General features: G+C 47.2%; 1 protein-coding gene across 1 annotated transcript in view; it reads right to left on the reverse strand.

Moving 5' to 3' along the window:
* The window catches only part of SLC24A3 (solute carrier family 24 member 3), a 510,935-nt gene that overhangs the window by 51,588 nt on the left and 438,625 nt on the right, over positions 1 to 20,722 (reverse strand). The window contains exons 7-8 of the mRNA XM_047771613.1: positions 11,449 to 11,523; positions 2,226 to 2,251 (exon numbers count right to left, since the gene is read on the reverse strand). Coding sequence (XP_047627569.1) covers positions 2,226 to 2,251; positions 11,449 to 11,523 — 101 coding nt within the window. The remainder of the gene's footprint in view (positions 1 to 2,225; positions 2,252 to 11,448; positions 11,524 to 20,722) is intronic.

The following is a 20,722-nucleotide window of genomic DNA, read 5'->3' on the forward strand; positions in this document are numbered from 1 at the left end:
TCTTTCACCCCGAACCACCTACAACTGGCCCTGGACTCTCTGGCCCAAGATCATTCTTTCCCTGTTGGAGGGCTGCTCTCTGCCACCCCCGCTGACCCCCCGTTCTTGCCCAGCAGGTGCAGCTCCATCTTCCTGACCAGGGCCCAGAACAGCGAGAGCTGATCTTGAATATGACTCAGGTGGACAGTGTCCAGGTGGTGTCCCAGGCTCTCCTTTCTCTCCCAAAGTCACGACTTGCTCAAAGAAGAAACAAAAGCATCACCCTGGATCCCTTCGTCTTCTCACCAGGCTTCCAGACTCACTGAAGACATATTCTAATTTCCCTCTGGCAACATTGGGGGCCTCACTGAGCTATCACTGAGGGTTTGTGGGCCTTGTCATGCAGGCTGAATGATACCCTAAGAGATGGGCCGCTTTCCACTTTAGATGTCTTTGGGAGCAGGTGTCTAACGGAAGAGCACCCAACAGATATTCCATTCTTCCTGCTAACAGGACCCCAGCAGGTTGAGGTGGTAAATGGGAACCCTTGATTTCAAGGAGGGTGGGCCCACCTCTAGGGTAAATGACTGGTCTACAGTTGTAAACTTATTCTTCCTGGTCACTCATTGGTCAAGGCAGACCCATTTGTGATCAAAGAGATAGAGGGTGGAAAGGTGTTAAGTGAAATGACATAGCCCCTTTCTTCTTCCTTTTCACCTTCAATCCAGACTTGATGGCTGGAACCACAGCAGCCATCTTAGCACCATTAGGATAAGGCCAAGAGAAAAGCAGAGCCATCGTGCTGCCTACATCTGGGCTACTTGTTCAGGTAAGAAAAATAAGCCACAATTTCTTTAATCCAAGGAGGCTGGTTTTTCTATTACCTGCTCCTAAAAGCCTTCTGACCGCCGCTTCTTGGCTGAATGCCACTTGCTGCGGAATGCTGCTTCAGGAATGGTAAAGGAATCTCAACCACGCATGATGGAGATACCTTGTCCTTGTGTATCTGTATGTGACAAGGCTCCTTTCCTCCTAAAGAGGACTCTAGTTCCAAGATAAACACAACGGGCCTTTGTTTCCTTTTGAGGATTCGGGGTGAACCAGTTACCTGCCTTAAGATTGCTAGAACAAGCTGGAATGCTTACAACAAGAAAAGGAGGGGTTCCCAGGGTGGCTCAGTGGGTTATGAACCCAACTAGTATCCATGAGGATGCAGGTTCGATCCCTGGCCTTGCTCATGGGTTAAGGATCTGGTGTTAAAGATTGCAGTTATTCAGGCTTCCTTCTTATTTTTTATGGGTTAATAGAGAGACTATGCATCCCACAGCATGTTCTCCCAGCTGCCGCCTCCTCGCCCTCGGGAAAAAGGAGGGAGAACTAGCAAGAGGATCTCAGTACCCTGGACAGTGTGTAACACTCCCAGTCAAGGTGATACGGTCCCCGCCACCCCAGATTCTGAAAATCACAAAGATATCCTAGGACAGAGAGATGACACTCCAGCAAAGGGCCAGCACTCATCTTGCTGAAAACGAGGACCAGTGGCCCCCCTACTTCTTTTTCTAGCCCAGTCTCAGCTTTAAATCATACCTCGGAAATCAACCTATGGCGCCACAACTGCCTATTTCTGAGATGTTACCTTACATCCTTCTCCTTCCCAAGATCAAATAGTTGAACGCACAACAAACCTGATTTCTATTTCCATTTCAAAGAGATCTGACTTGCTCAGGACCCATCTCAAAAAAAAGGGGGGGGGATGTGGACATTGACCTAAGTGGAAATGTTCCCATATATATAATTTGGGTATTTAAAAAAAAATCACTGAGTTTTCAGAGCTCTCGGATCTTGAATGTCAGGCAGAACTTTAATGGGTTAAAGGTCCCTGAGGTGCCTGCTCCCCTGGTTCCTGAGTTGTGCATTTAGAATAGGCTGGCCGGTTTGGACAATTGGAAAAGACTCGTCAAGTCTTAACCGTGGCCAATGGCTGATGGCGGGAAGGCACAGCGATGCTGCACCGTCTAACCTGGATGATAGAGACAGTGAGATAACAGGATCCCCAAAGGAAGCCCACAAGTCCAGCCTAAGGGACAAGGTCTCTGGTCCATGACAGCTGAAGGTTCCTGAGAAACGCTAGCAGTTCCAAGCTGCCCTGACATTTTCCTTTCTTGCCCAAACCCTGACTCTCATTTTCCACATACCATCTCTGCAACAAAGCCAGAGGAAACGTGAAGGGAGAAAGAGGAACTTACCAGGACACCTGCTCGTCATAAATGAACTGTGAAAAAAATAAAAAGGAAAGAGAAGATTAGTCAAACACACACATGCGCAGGTGTACTTTACCTCTGCACGTTACCTGCCCTTGCTGCTGGGGCTGATTTGGGGGATGAAGCATCTGTGGGCAAACGCCCTTCTCTGCTGGTTTAGCTTCTGTTCAGGGTTGGTGGAAGGGGGTCTCATTGACAGGTTGGGGTGGGCATGGTTCAGGGGAACAAGACAGCCATTTCTGTTCGAGGATGGAGTGAATGGTGGAGAGGCCAGCCTTGCTATGTGAGTCAGAAACACTGTAGAATTTTAGACGTGGATGGGATGCAGGAGCTGACATTAGCTGATTTCGGACCACCTTAGGCTGTCTGCACATCTCTGTGTAGCGTGCACACTTTCCGGCTTCTATGAAAACACTTGGCTTCTATGGAACCAGTATTTTTCTTCCAGTTCGTCTATTTTTTTTTAATAGTCATAGCATATGACTATTATGCTCCCTGGCTAGGGGTCAAATCAGAGCTGCAGCTGCTGGCCTGCATCACAGCCACAGCAATGCCAGATCCAAGCTGTATCTGAAACCTACACCATAGCTCATGGTCATGCTAGATCTTAACCCACTAAGCAAGGCCAGGGATCAAACCCACATCCTCGTGGACATTATGTCAGCTTCTTAACCCGCTGAGCCACAATAAGAACTCCCCAGACAATCTATTCTTTTGTTTCCTCAAAAGAATTTATTTTCAAAGAAAACTCTGCATCTGCACTGGAATTGGCAAAACAGCACCCTTTGGCACTGAGTGCCAGGAGAGAAAAAATAAATGCAGTAACAACAGTGAAGATCCTGGCTGGACACTGTTGGCTGCCCCGTGTCTGGGGCCATAGGCCTGCCGTTTTGTGAAGGGAGATGAGCAAGGGTCAGAAGCAGCGGAAGACACGAAAGCCAGGAGGAGAGCTCCCCTGGTCAGTTAGAATCCAAAGAGAACACACAACAGGATGAATTTATTTAAGCCCTAGTCCATAGGGCATCTAAAATCACTTCTCCTTTTGGGAGAAAGAATGATATAAGCTTGGACCTCCAATTTATACAGGGAATGGAGCCACAGAAAACACAGGCAATGTTCCTGGGTTGGTCAATTAGCTGAGTTGGTCCTAGAATCCATTCCTGGCTCTTTTTTTTTCTTTTTCTTTTTTTTTAATTTTTAGTGCTGCACTGGCGGCATATGGAGGTTCCCAAGCTAGAGTTGAATCTGAATCGGAGCTGTAGCTGCCGGCCTACACCACAGCCACAGCAACGCCAGATCTGAGTGGAGTCTGCAGCCCACACCATAGCCCAAGGCAACATCGGATCCTTAATCCACTGAGTGAGGCCAGAGATCAACCCCTCGTCCTCATGGATACTAGTTGGATTCATTAACCGCTGAGCCATGAAGGGAACTCCCCAGCCCTGGCTCTTAATTTCATGTTCTTTCATGGCATCCTTATTTGTCCAATGGCATAGTGTTGAAACTAAATGAATGCCCTGATATTGTATTCAGGTGGGAAGCTATTTCTCTCCACGCTCACGCGTCATGACTGGAGCGCCATCATCTCTGAGTGGCCATCTGTCAGGGCAGTAGCCCTCTGGGTGCTGTGGCAAAAGTACCTGGGTGGGCAGAGGGTGATTACTGCATGGAGATGGTCAACTGGATAATGACTGGGCATCGGGTCAGTCCCCCGCGATTATAACCATCACCCGGCGAGTATAACCCAGCAGGTACAGCTCAGAAGGTGAAGAAGAGGCCCTCCCTCCATGTCCCAAAGAACAAGAATGACGGATGAGGAGGAAGCAGCCACCCTTATGTATAACTCGCTCTTCCCAGTGAGACACTGCAAAATACACTGGCTTCATCAGTTTTGGTCATTTTGTCATTATTGGATTTGGTTATTTGGTTAATCTGTCGTTATCGGATTCACCAAGTTAGCATTTGGGTGAAAACGTCAAACCAGAACGGGAAGAGAAATCAAGAAGTAGGGGAAACCATCTCATGATCCAGGCTGGATGGTGTGGAATCCATTCCCAAGATGCTGCTTTTATATAACCCCTAGCTCTCAAAAAACCCAAGAAATCATGGAACAGAACCAATGATTTAAGTTGGAAAATGTTTTCTATTAATTGAAGTTAATTCAATATCAGCCTTGGGCAGCAGGCTGGAACAATCAATTCGTGGCCACTTAAGAGAGCATGAGATACCGATAGAGTTTATTAGAGCGCTGATTTAATTTTCGTCTATGGGGAAGACAGCCGACACGCCACAATATGAAGCAGCTTTAAGGAAGCCTTATTCTGTGCCACCTAACTGACAAATGGGGGCAGAGATCTACATGTCTTTAGCTATTGATTACCTCAATGATCTTATCAGTGGAAAAAAAATTAGAGTGGGCTTAAGTGTGCAAAGAATTCCAGGGTGAGAACGAAATGGGGAACACAAATCAGAGAAACAGCAGAGTGCGTCGGGACGAGACTGGACTAGATACAAGATGAAAGACAGAGCCTGGAGCCTGAAGACAGTGTCCATAGCCCTCAGTATTTTCATGTCCTCTCTGTGAGTTAAGAAGACAAAATCATTTTCCCCACCCCTCTTGGTGGGAGGACTAGGGCAGAAGGAAACCAGAAATCACTTCCCCGCCTCCTGTGAAAACAAGAAAGCGCGCCCCAGTTCCAGACATCCGCCACTAGGTGGCGTTCATGTCCCGGTCCCGCATCCCGACGGCTCGGCCCAGGCAGGGAGGTTGAGATGAAGTCCGACCCAGGGCCCCTTGGAGCTCTGGTAAATCTCCTGGAAGCAGGGGAGGCACCTGCAGCCTCCTGCAGGAGCCTGCGGCCAGGTCTCCGCTGTCACAGGCAAAAAGGCATTCTAAGATGAGGACGGGCGGGACCCTCATTTACACCAACGTGCAATCCCCAGACCTGCCCAACCGCTTTGAAGCAGAGCTGACCCACCCTTTTTCCCGGTGGGATTTTGCACACCAGCTCTCTGTGCTCTGCTGCTCGTGTTTAGGGCCAGGCCCTGGATGGCCCCTGTGACACACGTGGGTGTGTTGACATCTGGGTCCTACATTTGCAGAGCATGCTGATGGCTGCAGGGCGGGGGTGGGGTGGGGGGGCGCTGCTCTCTGACCCACACGTGGTTCCTCCCGAGCTCCCCTCTCACCTCCAGCTTCACCCTAAGCTTTGCATGTGTTCTGCAGAGGCACTAAATGGGAACACACAGGAGAGAAGGTGAAAAAACACACTTTTCCTTCAGGCCTCTGAGAAATGGTTGGGTACCATGGAAACCAGCTTTTCAGGGCTGATGTCTGCTCTAGCACTCTCCCGAGAGACAGGCTTCCATCAGGCAGGTGCGTCCCTGGATGGCAGTGCATCCAGAACTCAGGATAGACCAGCAGGGAACAGACAGCCAAGGGTTGTAGGCCAGCGGGCAGCAGAGGAGAGGCCGGCTGGCCCCCATGACACGGTGGACCCTGGCTTGGCTGACTGTCAGGTGTAACTGAGGTGCAGGGTGGCTGCCTTGCTGGGGCTGAGATCTTGTACCATGATCACTGGCACTGTCGGAATTTTAAGCAGTGAAAGTAGCAGGAGAAAATCAACACTGTCTTTCTTGTTCAAGAGGCTGAAACCTTGAGCATTTTCCCTCGCCTGCTGGGAATGGACAATGCCCCCCACCCCCACCCCCCAGCTTCTCCCTCCAAGGCTCAAAAGATGGGTGCCTACGTGGAGTCCCGACTCCCTCAGCTTTGGGGACTGGGGATGTGGGTGCTTAGCGGAGGCCCCGGGGATCCCCTGTGAGGAGTGGAATCAGACGGAATCTGCTGGAAAGCGGCTGTAAGGCATGGGGATGGTTTCTACTGGAAGGTGAATAGGAATTCCCACACTAGCATCTCCAGCGGGCCGGCCTGTCGGTGGTGGGGTCTGCAGCAGCACAGCTGGAAGCAGAGAAGGTCTGAAGGCAGGGCTTGAGCAGAGCTGGTCACCCCGTATAAACATGGAGGGTGGGTCAAAGGAGAAGCAGCAGCAAGGAGAGGACTGATTTAGGGTACAGGAGATGATGGTTTTAAAGCAAATGGCTCTGTTTGCTGAGCAGTGCAAAAACACAGACAGGGAACTAAAACATTTGAGTTGCTGCCCTTGGGAGAGAGCAAGGCTCCTCTCTGCACCCCCGCCCACTGACCCACTTCCGGTTCCAGGAGCAAAGGCCCAGATCACTGGCTCCTGCCACCACCTCAGCACCTCTGATGGCAGCCCCTCCTCTCCCGGGATGGGACTCCAGAACAGGTGACCCTTTGGTCTGTTTAAGGAACTTGAAAGGTCTCTCACATCCTTCCCAGGGAGAGGCTCCTGGCTTCCAGAGTCATGGCTGCTTTGCTGCTTTGCTGGGGGCCGTGAGATGTAATCCTGAGCATAAGAACTTCGGGGGGTCTCTAAACTGCAGAGGGAGGAAGGAGGCCGAGGGGGAGGTGCCGTGGAGGCCAGAGAGGGCTGGGAGCCAGTCATCAGCACGTCTAAGACATTTTTCTCTCACAGAAAGGGCGAGATAAGACTTCAGGATCATTTGAGATTACTTGTCTTCATCAAAGACCCCAGGAGAGGGGAGGCAGACGTCTCGCCAGTCTAAGAAGATAAAGTAAGTGGTTCAAACACCTCTCTGGTGATGGATTGCTTGCTGGTAAAATCAGACTGGACGAGGCAGATTTTGTTGGAGGGAGACTCCGAATTCTTTGCTGGGCTGAGTAGTTGGACATTGTAGTAACTTGCTCTGGTAAAGCTGAGGCATGGCCTTGGGCAAATCCCTGAATCTCTGGAGCCTCGGTCTTGCCACCTGTAAAACAAGGCTCCCATCACAGCTGCTGGCATAGTCGTGAGTACTGAACTAGAAAATCCATCGACAGACCCAACACCATCCTCAGTCCCGCGTGAAGCGTGGAGTCTGTGCTTCTTAAAACTCACGGCTGCTTGCGAGAACGTAGGTATATGTTGCGGGGAAGGATTTACTCTCCACAACTGTGCTCTCCAGGATGATGTGACTATGTACCTTTAAAGATTCAGTTCCTTGGTCTCACCAGCTGCTTTTGAAGAGCTCAAGGGCTTATGTGCCTGGTGGTGACCATATAGGACAGGGCTGCCCAGGGGGTCACCTGAGTGGTCTCCCTCTGTCCCCATGGGATCCCCTGCAGAGTGGGAGGCTGTGCTGAGCCAGAGGGGAGTATCACCCTGGACAATCTGCGCTGCAGGGCCAGTGCTCTGAGGGGCCCCCAGCTGGTGCCGATAGCACCCGCTCACCCCCCGCCCGCCCTTCCCCAGGTGGGGAGCGCTCCCAGGGCTGGATCTGCGAGCTGCCGTTATCTGGAACCTGTCTCCAGGCTGCTATTCCCCCTCTGGGAGTCTCCTTTCTCTTGATGCTCATAATCCCCGATTGCAAAGCAGAGATGAAGGGTAAAAATAAAGTATTCCTTTTAGGGCAGCTGTTAGATTGATGAAGTAAAGAATCATTTGCATTTATGTAAATCACATGATTATGTAAATAACAGTAACATTTCAATAAATGAGACTGCCAGGCCTGCTGGAATCTGGAGAAAGAAGAAGACAGGGAGGCTGGAGCTGCCCATCTTCAGAGTCAGTCGGGGGTGGGTCTTGGTGTCAGAGAAAGGCAGCAAGAGGCACCTAGGGGTCTTCAGACAATCCCCTGGGTAGATGCACATAGGATGTGCTTTGAAGGACCTGGGATTATCTCAGTACCTAAACGGTGACACTTCTATTGCAGAGAGAGATCCAAGTTATGAGGTGAGCCTCCTGGGCTGCATCCAGCTTCTCCGGGACCTGATGCGTCACTGTAGAGAGTGTCCCCAGGGCTCAAGGGGGATGCTTGGCAGGGTGGGGGAGAGGCAGTGAGAGACACACGCTGTACGCTTTGGAAATTACAACTGCTTTAGACAAGAGCACAATCTTCTGCTCTCTCTTTAAAACAACAACAAACTAGAAAAGAGTGGAGAGCAAAGGTTAGGTGAAATTGAGCCCCCTGAGTTAGAGATGTTAACTGTTTGAAGCGCTATTGGTTTCAGAATGGACATTCTGTGTTTTTGCTTTCTGGCCTCAGCATCAGCTTCCATCCATTGCTTTGCATCCAGGCAGTAATGACCCTCTTCTTCTCCTGGCCCAGCAAAAGAAGGCTGCATCCCGGGAGAAGTTGTCTTTCCTGCTCTGCGGATGCCCAGCCTCGAGATGGCCCTGGGGCTCCTCTGCACGGCTGGACACATTTAGATGTGCCATCTGGTCCCACGTAGCCGGGACTTGCCCTCCAGGTGAATGAGCTCTTCACTGTCTCACCTCAGGGGACCATCTTCCAAATATTTCAGAACCGTAAGTGGGAGAGAGGGTAAAAAACCCCAATAGTTAAATTATTGGGATGGCTGGTAATTATTTGTGGGTAGGAAGAGGGCTTCTAAACAGGGGACTTTTCAGTGCCCATTGCCAGGGCAGGTGGAGAAGCTTCATGTTATGTAAAGAAAACTCGAAGAAAAGTGATTTTGTTACCTTGACATGAGGGAACATGTAGAAAGAGGAGAATAGGAAACCTTGACCAAAAGAACAGCACGCAGCCGGGGGCTGGTGCATGGGGCAGATCTGGGGACGCTGAGAACCCTCCTTTGCTAAGTGCTGCTCTTCTGGGTATAAGGCTGTTTTGCTCATTATGCTGGCTTTAAATCTCATGTGAAAATGACCCTGGAAATGAACAGCATCAGAAATCCAGACAAGCAAGCCGTCATGATGCCTCGCCTTGGTGATTCTCAAAATTTACTCTAGAGAAAATCTTTGCCATGCAGCAGATGCACGTCCTAAAGAAATGGTGTCTAACTATACCTGAGGTTGAGTTTCTCTAAGTGCACTGGGTGCCACTGGCATCAGAACCACCGGGGGAGATCCTGGTTAAAGGGAAGTTTCCTGGGTCCAACCCCAGGACCTACTGAATTAAAATCTCTGGGCCGCACTTTCCAGTAAGCTGTCTGGGCATTTCCGATGCATGCTAGATTTGGAGGCACGCCAATTAAAGTAAAAAGAACCAAGACCAAACCCTGAAGACTCAGATGTTTTCTTTTCCATTATCTCCTGACAGTGGAGAAATGTAATTTTTCTCAAGATCATAAAACGCTAGCCTTGGTGTCAGGTCTGTAAATACACAAGAGCACGGTCCAATCTCTAGGTCACAGTGAAGAGTCTCTTGCTTTTGTGCTGTGTTGCCATACGAAGGAATTCAAAGTTGCTGGCATCCTGGGTGCAGCTGGCTCATCTCTGATGCATCCACGGCAGACCCCACTCGGGTGAGGGTTACCCACAGCCCGAGGAAGTGAAATTGCTTTGCTTCTTCACACGTCATTAGCAACAATTATGTTTGTTCTCTCTCAAACGTGTCCAGATGAATCCGACTATAGTCAGGTTATTTCACACCCAGTCCAGGAGGTGTCTATGTGAAAAAGAGTGAAGCTGATGCCGACAAATCTGCCAGTGGGTGTGGATGTTTTGAAGTCCACGCTCCCGGGGGGGTTTTCAGCTGTGCCATTCTGTCTCATCACCTTGTCTCTGGGGGGGTGGGTCTATCTTTTCAGAATTCAGCAGAGTGGAGTGCTGGCCTCACCACCCCCTACCACATCTCTTGATAAAAGTAACTTCTATAATTCATCCTAAAATACCATGATGGAAGAAGAGCAGAGCACACATGATCTGCATGGGTTCAGATGTAGCAGAACAGAGCTCCTGCAGAGACTGTTTGAGCAGTTTTGAGGTGAGTGACTGGAGGCTTCTAGATCTGGGGTGACTGTACCTTTCCCACAGTTCCAAGGACACAGAGTTCATGGGTAACCTTAAGTCTGCTTACTGGAAGTCAACAGACGCACCATGTGTTTAGTCCAACATGGGCATCAGAGCCCTTTGGTCCCTTGGAGCCGGAGTGTCAAAGCCCGTGATCATCAGTTGCCCCTGGAATGAGGGGCCTGTGGCCATAAAGCCAAGATCTTCACTGTAGGAACTAAAGTACCCATCAGATTCCTTGGGGAAAATCTTGTATTAACTGTCACTTTTGGTTTATTTGTATAGAGGTTTACAATTAAATAATCGACAGGTAAGTGCTTTGTAAACAGGTTAGTCAGCCCTACAGTGGATCTATTCCCATTCTGTAGATAAGAACACTAAGACCTGGAGAAACTGCTTTCTCCAAGGTCATCAGAGCTAGTTGGGGAGGGGGGCACAGAATTAGGAGTCAGATCTCCCAACTCCCATTAGTATTCTTTCTGAGTTGCTGTCCTTCTCCTGGATGGCTCGGCTCACCTTGCCAAGCTAAGGGACTTGGGTTTGTCTCAACAGGCCACTGATCATTTGCCCCTCTGTAGAAACACCAGGTGGACTCCGCGGACTGACCAGGGGGTGGGTGCCTGTGATGCTACTCATTCCAACAATGAGCTGTGTCAGTTTAGGCCAGAGATGTCAAAAGCCTTGAGTGAAATGGGCTACAAGGGATATGCTCGGGAGATTTTGACGAAGTGAATATCCACAGGACAATTCAGCCAAGAGCGTCTGGTGGGATTTGGGTGAAAGGTTAGTTTAATACCATTCCCAGGTTGGATGGCCAGGATGGGAATGGGGGCTGAAATGCAGGAAGAGAGTCCTGTCTTGAGGAAATCATTCTAAATGCAGATATATGTTGGGTTTGGGACATGAAGATGTCTAGTATAGGGTTGCTTGTCCGCCACTGGGGCTGGGGAGATGCCACCACTAGGAACATGTGTGTGTGTGTTTCCCCAGGAAGGTAGTGATGGTACCGGGCACTGTGGGACAGGCGGGTGTGTCCCGGGAGAGTAGACAGAGTGAGGGGGAGGAAGGAAGGTCCACACTCAAGGATGTTGGAGTAACAGAGGAGCCTGTGAGGAGAGTGAGACTAAAGGGTCAGGGATCACAGGAAAACTGTCACGCAGGCTCTCAGAGCCAGGTAAGCAGAGTCAGCTCCTGTCATGAGCTCCAGACCATCAGGCTGGGGTTCTGGGTGATCAAAGTGGCTGCAAGGAAGAAAAGCCACCTCAAGGCCTCTGCTCCCCTTGGAGGAGCTGCAGGTCATCTAGGCCTGAGAAGGATGAGTGGGGGGCAAGGAGCAAGGGAGCCAGGCCAGGTGCCCATCAGACACTTACCACGATGAGTGCGACCACAGACAGTGTGTAGTAAATGGAGTCCCTCAGCAGGCACCAGGAGGAGAGAGCCACCACCTGGAAGAAAAGGGAAGGGAAGGTGAACAACAGGACATCAGACTGTGTAGGGGGGACAGCCTGGCTCCTGGCGCTGCAGCCAGCAATGACCTAAACACACAACCTAGTGTTTCTGTCTCTGTCCTGGCCCCGGTCCATCTGCCCATCGATAGGAATTTACTGAAGGTCTTTAGGCATAATAGTCTGTATCTCCTAAAAATCAGATGCCAAGATGGGGTTGAATCAGTGGATCTGACCCCTGAGGGAGAGGGAAGGCTGAGTGGACAAAGTCCGTGTCATCCCAGCCTCAGCATCCCTAACACCAAGGGGATGGGAGGAGCCATCTTACCCTGTGTTCCTGTCAACACTCTCCCCAGAGCTGGGAGCTGCCACCCTTCAGAAGGGGCAGGAACAGCCCATTTGCAGTCTTTCCTGGCCCTCCTCTCTCATCTGTATTATAAGCCTGGCTTTGTTGGCACGTGACCCCTGGCTCAGTCAGAATTTTTAAAAAATTGATTTGTAAATTGATCTGGAGAAGATGTTCTCCTAGCAGTGGGGAGAATTCCCTTTAAAGATGTGGTGGCTCTGCTGAGACCAGCAGACACGTTGCTGGAGCCTTGGCAACCTTGACTGGCTGTGTGCAGACTCCCTGCAGGAGGAGGAGGCCTGGGTGCATGGAAGGGGGGGGAGGGGCGGGGGGCATTATGGGAAGAGAGGCTGTGTGTTGGGGAGGGCAGCCAGGTAGGGCATTGTAGGAGAAGCAGCTATGGGAAAGGGGGGGAGGGGGGCAGAGCAGGGCATTGTGGGAGGAGAGGCTGGGGGAGCAGGGCATTGTGGGAGGCGAGGCTGTGCAGCTGGGGGTAGGGGGCGGGGGTGGTCAGTGGGGGGAGCATGAGTTGGGGACAGGGTGGGGGGGCATTAATGCCAAGTTGAGACCCCTGTTCTGGAGAAAGAGTCATTGCTCCTTGGTAGGTCCTTCAGTCTCTTTTGAAGGGAAACCTGATCTTTTCCTTTGCCCTGCAGAGCAGGTCCATTTTCACATACTGCCTGCAGTGCCCTGCAGGAGGCGCTCCCTGCACTGTCACTCTCAGTCCTCCCACCTCCCTAGAAGAGTGTCAGCCACTGCAGGGCCAAGGTCCTGGTCTACCTGCCTCTGCCCTTGGCCTCTTAATCGGAAGTGCAAGCTCTCAGCTGGCCAACGATAGGTATGCGCTGCACTAAAGACAAAAGGAAAAGAGGGTCCAGGGACCAGGCAGCCTTCAGTGCCTCTTCCTGCCCCGATTGCTGTGTCCATCTATAAAGAAAAGATCAGGCAAAGTCAAACCAGAGGGGGCTTTCTGGATTCAAATAACATGAGAGCTATGACTTAAATAGAACCATAAATGAATAATGAGGACAGCGGCCTTCCCTTAACGCATTCTTCCACTTGCTGGGGACACTGAGGTATGTGTTGCTAATTCTGCCTTGTTAGGTTTTGTATTTGCAGATCTAAGTTACAGATGATGGGTTGTCAAGAAAGGGAGTTGTGCCACAAGAATCACTTTAGAAGAAATATAAAGCACTCTTTACCCTTTACCATCTCTCCTTGAACGGTATACTCTTTGAACCTGTGACCATCACTCACTGTCTATGGAACAGAACACACTGGACTAGACTGGTCATTTTCCACGAGGTCAGAAAAGGTGGTGAATATTTTTAAATTTATTATAATTAGGTAAATATCAATTCTGAATTTTCTTAAAAAATCACTTGGGCTTTTAGTTAAAAATGGCAGATTGAATGCATACCAGTAATTTTGCTCTTTCTTGTTATACTATAACAAAGTAACGGTAAAGGGATTTTTCTTTTTTAAACAAGACACAAACCTGAAAGGAATAGAGAACAGAAGAGCTGATCAGAGCAACAAAATTTGGAGGCTGAAAAGCAGAACAGTTGGTCACTCAGCTGACCATGGGCCAAGCTCTGGAAGTGGTGGTAAAGGTAGCCTGAAAATAGATGACTGCAAGACTGTTTAAGAATTTAATCCCAGACTTCATCCTTCACTTCAAGCAGACCAGTGACTGCATATGCCTCACCTTAACAGAAACAGGAGTCCTGGTATTTAAAGAACCAGAAAACAGAAGAGAAGAAATAATCAAATAAAGAATTAAAGAAAAATTCCCAGAAGTTAAGGCTGTGCATTTTCTGGCAGAGTAGGCAAGAAGATAAACACCAAGGCATATCATCAAGGATTTTCAAAATGCTGGGACAAAAAAAAAATGGTCCTAGAAACTACCAGAGAGAGAAAAACAGGATTATATATAAAAGATCAAAACCAGAATGACATTTTATTTCTCAACCAAAGCACTGGAAGTTAGAAGACAGTGGAGGGATGGCTTCTAAATTAAAAAGGTTCAGCCTGGAATTCTACCCCCAGCAAAACTGTTCATTAAGATTGAGAAAAGAATAAAAATAAAAGTTTAATTATCTCCAAAAAATGTCTTCCTTTGCATCCTTTCCCAAAAAGCTACTTGAGGATGTACTCCAGCAAAATCAGGGAGTAAGTCTTTGTTACATAGAATTAATTGACAATAAACCATTACACCAAACAAGGAAAATCTATTGTAGTAAGTGAAGAAGATTTCTAGAATGGTGGCGAAAGAAGATTCCAGAAAGATGGTAAAAGATTCTAAAATGAAACTTCTGCAGCAGGTCTGAAGACTCAGAAGAAATGATGCCAGAAGGATAAAAACTGATGGAATAACTGATAATTCTGAATGCACAGAAAGGAACTGGTGAGCTCTGGAAACAGAACATGGAAACCTAAGCAAACCACCACCAACAAAAAAGACAATTATAAACCATGGGGAAAACAGAGTTGTGCAGGAAAAGATGATGAATCATTACCTATTAATGGCTCAGCCATAAATAGTGGCCACATAGTCATAACAAAGGAAGCACAGACTACTGCCTAACCAAATATATTGTGTTATTATTTGGGGAGGACAGAGGGCTGCGTAGTAGAGGTGGGCAGGGCTGGCAGAGATCTTAACCCTCTTGTTCCCCACCATGAAACCCTGGGGAATACTGGAAACAGCAAGTAACTGCCATTGAAGTGTGTTATTTGGAGACACTGAGCAAGTATCAGGAACAACCAAATTGGTGTAAGGTAATTGCCTCTGGTTCTCTGAAAAATGTCATGGGTAATTTGATGGGATTACATTGAATCTGTAGATTGCAAATTTATATGGAACCACAAAAGACCCAAAATTGCCAAAGCAATTCTGAGGAACAAAAACCAAGCAGGAGGCATAACTCTCCCAGACTTTAGGCAATTTTACAAAATCACAGTCATCAAGACAGTGTGGTACTGGTACCAAAACAGACAGACAGACCAATGGAACAGAATAGAGAACCCAGAAATAAACCCTATGGTCAGTTAATCTTTGACAAAGGAGGAAAAAACATAAAATGGGAAAAAGACAGACTTTTCAGCTGGGAAACCTGGACAGCTACATGCAAATCAAGGAAACTGGAACACACCCTCACACCATGCATGAAAATAAACTCAAAATGGCTTAAAGACTTAAATATAAGACAAGACACCATCAACCTCCTGGAAGAGAACATAGGCAAAACATTCTCTGACTCAACCTCACAAATGTTTTCGCAGGTCAGTCTCCCAAAGCAACAGAAATAAAAGCAAAACTAAACCAATGGGACCTAATCAAACTGGCAAGCTTTTGCACAGCAAAGGAAACCAAAAAGAAAACAAAAAGACAACTTAGAGAACGGGAGAAAAGAGTTTCAAAGAATGCAACTGACAAGGGCTTAATCTCTAGAATATACAAACAACTTACACAACTCACCAGCAAAAAAAGCCAACAACCCAATGGAAAAGTGGGCAAAAGACCTGAATAGATATTTCTCCAAGGAAGATGTACAGATGGCCAACAAGCACGTGAAAACATGCTCAACATCCCTGATTGTTAGAGAAATGCAAGTCAAAACTACCACGAGGTACCACCTCAACCAGTCAGAATGGCCATCATTACTAAGTCCACAAATAACAAATGCTGGAGGGGGTGTGGAGAAAAGGGAACCCTCCTGCACTGTTGGTGGGAATATAAGCTGGTACAACCACTGTGGAGAACAGTGTGGAGGTACCTTAGAAATCTACACATAGAACTACCATATGACCCAGCAATCCCACTCTTGGGCATATATCTGGACAAAACTTTGCTTGAAAAAGACACATGCACCTGCATGTTCATTGCAGCACTATTCAATTCACAATAGCCAAGACATGGAAACAACCCAAATGTCCATCGACAGATGACTGGATTAGGAAGATGTGATATATAAACACGATGGAATATCACTTGGCTATAAAAAAGAACAAAATAATGCCATTTGCAGCAACATGGATGGAACTAGAGACTCTCATACTGAGTGAAGTAAGTCAGAAAGAGAAAGACACATGCCATATGATATCACTTATATCTGGAATCTAATATATGGCACAAATGAACCTTTCCACAGAAAAGAAAATCATGGACTTGGAGAATAGACTTGTGGTTGCCAAGGGGAAGGGGGAGGGAGTGGGGTGGACTGGGAGCTTGGGGTTAATAGATGCAGACTATTGCCTTTGGAATGGATTTGCAATGAGTTCCCATAGTTCACTGGGAACTATGTCTAGTCACTTATGATGGAGCATGGCAATGTGAGAAAAAAGAATGTATACATGTGTGTGTAACTGGGTCATCATGCTGTACAGTAGAAAAAAAAATAATGTATTGGGGAAATAAAAAACAAAAACCGACAAAAAAAAAGAAAGTAATTGCCTCTGAAGGGTGGGAAATTGATGCTGGTGGGATGGGAAGGTGGCTGTCTTTTATAATAAGCTCTGGAACTGGGTGTTTCTTTAAGCACTTTGCACATAACTTTAATAAAAATAAAGACTAAAACAAAAAGAAGAACTCATAATATGAGTTTTCCACTTAGACTTACTATTGCAAAAAAACAAAAAACAAAACACCTCACACTAGGCCTAGATGTCAAATCTGCTTGGATGGTGATACATTTTATCTCTTTATAAACAGACTAGTTTTCAGTGCCTATACTGTCTCCAAATTTCAGCTCCAGATTCAAAGCCTACAATTAGCAAAACAGATTTTTTAAATTAATTACTTTATTAGAAATGTTTATTGAAGGAGGTCCTATCATGGCTCAGCATTAAATGAATCTGACTAGCATCCATGAGGATGCAGGTTTAATCCTGGCCTTGCTCAGTGGGTTAAGGATCCAGTGTTGCTGTGAGCTGTGGTATAGGTCACAGATGTGGCTTGGATCCTGTGTTACTGTAGCTGTGGTGTAGGCACCAGCAGCTGTAGCTTGGATTCAGCCCCTAGCCTGGGAACTTCCATATGCTGTGAGTGCAGCCCTAAAAAGACAAAACAAAAAATTTTTTTTTATTGGAGTATAGTTGTTACCATGTTTCAGATGTCCAGCAAAATGATTTAGTTATATATGTGTGTGTGTGTGTGTGTGTATGTGTATGTGTCTATATGTGAAAGTGTATATATACACACATATATACATTCTTCTCTATATTATTTTCCATTATAGATTATCACAAGATATTGAATATAGTTCCCTGTGCTTTATAGTAGGTCCTTGTTGTTTATCTATTTATATATAATAGTGTGTATCTGTTAATCCCAAACTCCTAACTTATCCTTCCTTCTCCTTTGGGAACCATAAGCTTATTTCCCATGTCAGTGAGTCTATTTCTGCAAAACCAATTTTTCCTGTAGAAGGAATGAACTGGAGGACGAGTAAGAAGGAGTCAAACTAGAGAATAGTTTTTCTCCACACTCTGAAGGAAATTAAGCGTCGATTCTGCGGATGCTCTAGTGGAAACGGATTGGGAAGGTCCACCTCTACTTTCCTTTCTGTGACCACGACTCACCGAAGAGCAAATATTTACCTGCCACTTCCCACAAATAAGAAGATGGGAAGGATTATTTCATTTATTCCTACAGCAACCCAATAAGGTGGGTACTGCCACTTTCACTGGCCAGCCATCTGGGCTTGGGTAAGTTGAAGACTTGATCAAGACTGTGCAATCAGCAGTGGGGTGGGGGCGCTGGGATCTGAACCTAGGCAGCCTGGGTCTAGGGCTCTGATCCCACACACCATGCTACAGCACGTGAATGGAGGCAGGGTGAAAGCAGACAGACATTTGTGCTGCCTCTCATGGAAATGTTTTTCTCTCTCTCTCTCTCTTTTTTTTTTTTTTTAAGGGCAGCAGGTGTGGCATGTGGGAGTTCCCAGGCTAGGGGCCGAACTGGAGCGACAGCTGATGCTTGGGTCTAAGCCACTCTCTTTGCTTCTTGGTGAAGGGTCTTTTAGTTCTAGAAGGAGCCAGGGACCATTGGACAGCTATAGCAACACCAGATCTAAGCTGCGTCTGTGACCTACACCACAGCTTGTGGCAACGCTGGATTCTTAACCCACTGAGCGAGGTCAGGGATCAAACCCGAGTCCCCATGGGTACTAGTCGGTACTAGTCAGGTTTGTTTCTGCTGAGCCACGATGGGAACTACCTAAATTTTCTCTTCTTCGTGACTTTACGCCTTTGGGCAGGTGCATCAGAGACGGTGGCCAGAGGAGAAAAGAGCTGGAGGTGAGAGGCCAAAAGGATCAATTTAATAACCTACTGCTTTAAGGAGACTCAGGGCCAGCAATCAAAGCAGAAAGGAGTGACCAGAATGACCACAGACAGGGATATGGCTATGGTATGGACCTATTCTAGGAGGGAGAGGGTCAGTTAGGTAATGTGGAAACTACTCCATTTGACTTGTTTGGTTAAACACACACACAACCCCCAATACAACTCAGTTTTGTGACTGAATGTTTCATAGATGTGAATATACTGATGCTTGGGTCTAAGCCACTCTCTTTGCTTCTTGGTGAAGGGTCTTTTAGCTCTAGAAGGAGGCCAGGGACCATGGGACTCAGACCCTGAACACACTTATTGGCAGAGAGGGAGCTGTTGGCACCTCTGTGTCAACCCGGGAGGCTCTTTGGCATATGTTGGCAGGTGTCACCCAGGCCAGGGCTGGGGAGACGGTGATGAGAAGACAGTGCTTCCCAAGCACTTTGCAAAGTGAACAGGGGTGCTGGGAGAGAACCAGCAGTGAGTAATGCTGCCCTTGACCTCATTCATCAATAATACAGATGGTGCAGATTACAAGGGGCCATCCGCTGGCAAACTTCACCATAAATTAAAGCCAGAGGCTCGATTTTCCCCCTATAGCTCCAGGAATCCCTCCCAGCTGGAATTTCATCTTGATATTTCTTTTCTATTTCTGGAGTGCATTTCACACTTTTTCTGTTGAATATGCAGCTTTGGTTTCCTTCTTATAATTTCATTTCGTTTTAGAGTGGCATAAGGTGAGAAGGAAAAAAAAAAACAAAAACGCACACTTCCAAAATGGGAAAATATCGTCTCCTTTATTCAACTGTTGAGTAATAATATGGAATTCTGACTCCTTCGAGGAGGTTAAAATTAATTGTTTATGATGAGATTGTGCATTATCTGGTTTTGGATTTGTATTCCAAATCTATATACAGCTATTTATATACATGTTAATATACACCCATACATATGGATATATAGCATATATATATGTATATATATATTACAACTTAATATTTATAATGATTTTTCTTGATGGAGAATGGAATGCGATACTGCAGACACATTTTAAAAGGAACAAATACCCTCAATTTGTGAACACTGCCTTTTTAAAAAGCCACTGAAGCAGTCAGAACACCGTAAGAATTACATGACATAAAGTGCGATCGTCTCAGAGAAAAGTTGTTATTTCACACACATTTCATGGAAAGGGGATTTGAAAATCATAACATGAGTTTTGCTCCAAGATTTTGAGCTGACACAGCTCCTACAGCCAATTCTTACCACAGAAAAGAGCCATGGCCTGGAGAGCAGGGGCGGGGTCTCTGAGGCTTCCCTCCACGGGCTGAGAAGGTCCAGTGGTGCCAGGTCAGAGCAGGTGAGGGCCTCTCCCCAACCCCCCGCCCCAGAGAGAGGTCTTGGCGCTACTGTCTGCTCATTATTCAAGTGCACTTTCAACATACCTCGATCCCGGGTAAAGTCACTGCAATGAAAATGGCTCCTGCTTTCTGGAAGTTTACTGCTGAGAATGGACAGTGATAGGGCGTGTAAAAAGACAGTGCTATGCTTTTGCAAAATACAATGAAGTTCCCCTTATTAATCTTTGCAAACGAGAACAGAAAATGAACTCCTATTTATTTATTTATTTTCTTTTTTATGGCTGCGACTGCGGCATATGGAGGTTCCCAGGCTAGGGGCCTGGCAGCTGCAACTGTCAGCCTACATCACAGACACAGCAACAAGGGATCCGAGCCACTTCTGCAACCCATGCCGCAGCTTGTGGCAATGCCAGATCCTTAACCCACTGAGCGAGTCTGGGGATCCAACCTGCATCCTCATGGATACTTGTTGGGTTCTTAACCTGCTGAGCCACAACAGGAACTCCTGAACTCCTATTTTAATTTTACTTTTTTCTAAGAAAATCCTTTTAGAGCTCTAGTTTCATGTGAAGAAAACAAATGACAAGGAAACAAGTTGCTACTGGAGCCACATTTAAATAAAAATGAGGCCATATCAGGGCTGTGCAGTCATATGGTAACCTCCTGAAGGCTCTTGCTCACACTGAACAGTAACCACAGAGGCTCGAATGACCCAGAGCACCTGGGATGCAGACGTGCCTTCTCAATCATTCAAAATATCATGGGCAGGAGTTTTCATGGGGAATGGAAGTGACTGCCTGCCTCATACATGTCAGGATTCACAGGGAGTTGGCTCTGACTGCTTAGGCTGTGCTTCTGGGGCCCTTTGCTTCTCACCAAGGACCAGATGTGAGGTCTGCCTGCCCTGCCAGACACTGCTGTGCCGGCACTAGGTACGAATGTGCTGAATCAATGGAGAGGATTTAGGGTAACCTCACATAATTGGATGTGTTAGCTTGGATGTACCCAGCAACAGAGCCTAAGGCAAGGATTTGAATGCACATAGTTTACTAGGGGGGCGTTTCTAGGAAAGACACTTGGGGCGAGTGAGGCAGGTAACAGAAAGAAGATAATGAGCAAGTTATGGCAGCAAGCAACTGGGGCGTGATCCTGGTGGGGT

The sequence above is a fragment of the Phacochoerus africanus genome, chromosome 3, assembly GCF_016906955.1.
Source record: "Phacochoerus africanus isolate WHEZ1 chromosome 3, ROS_Pafr_v1, whole genome shotgun sequence".
In the NCBI taxonomy this organism is placed as follows: Eukaryota; Metazoa; Chordata; class Mammalia; order Artiodactyla; family Suidae; genus Phacochoerus; species Phacochoerus africanus.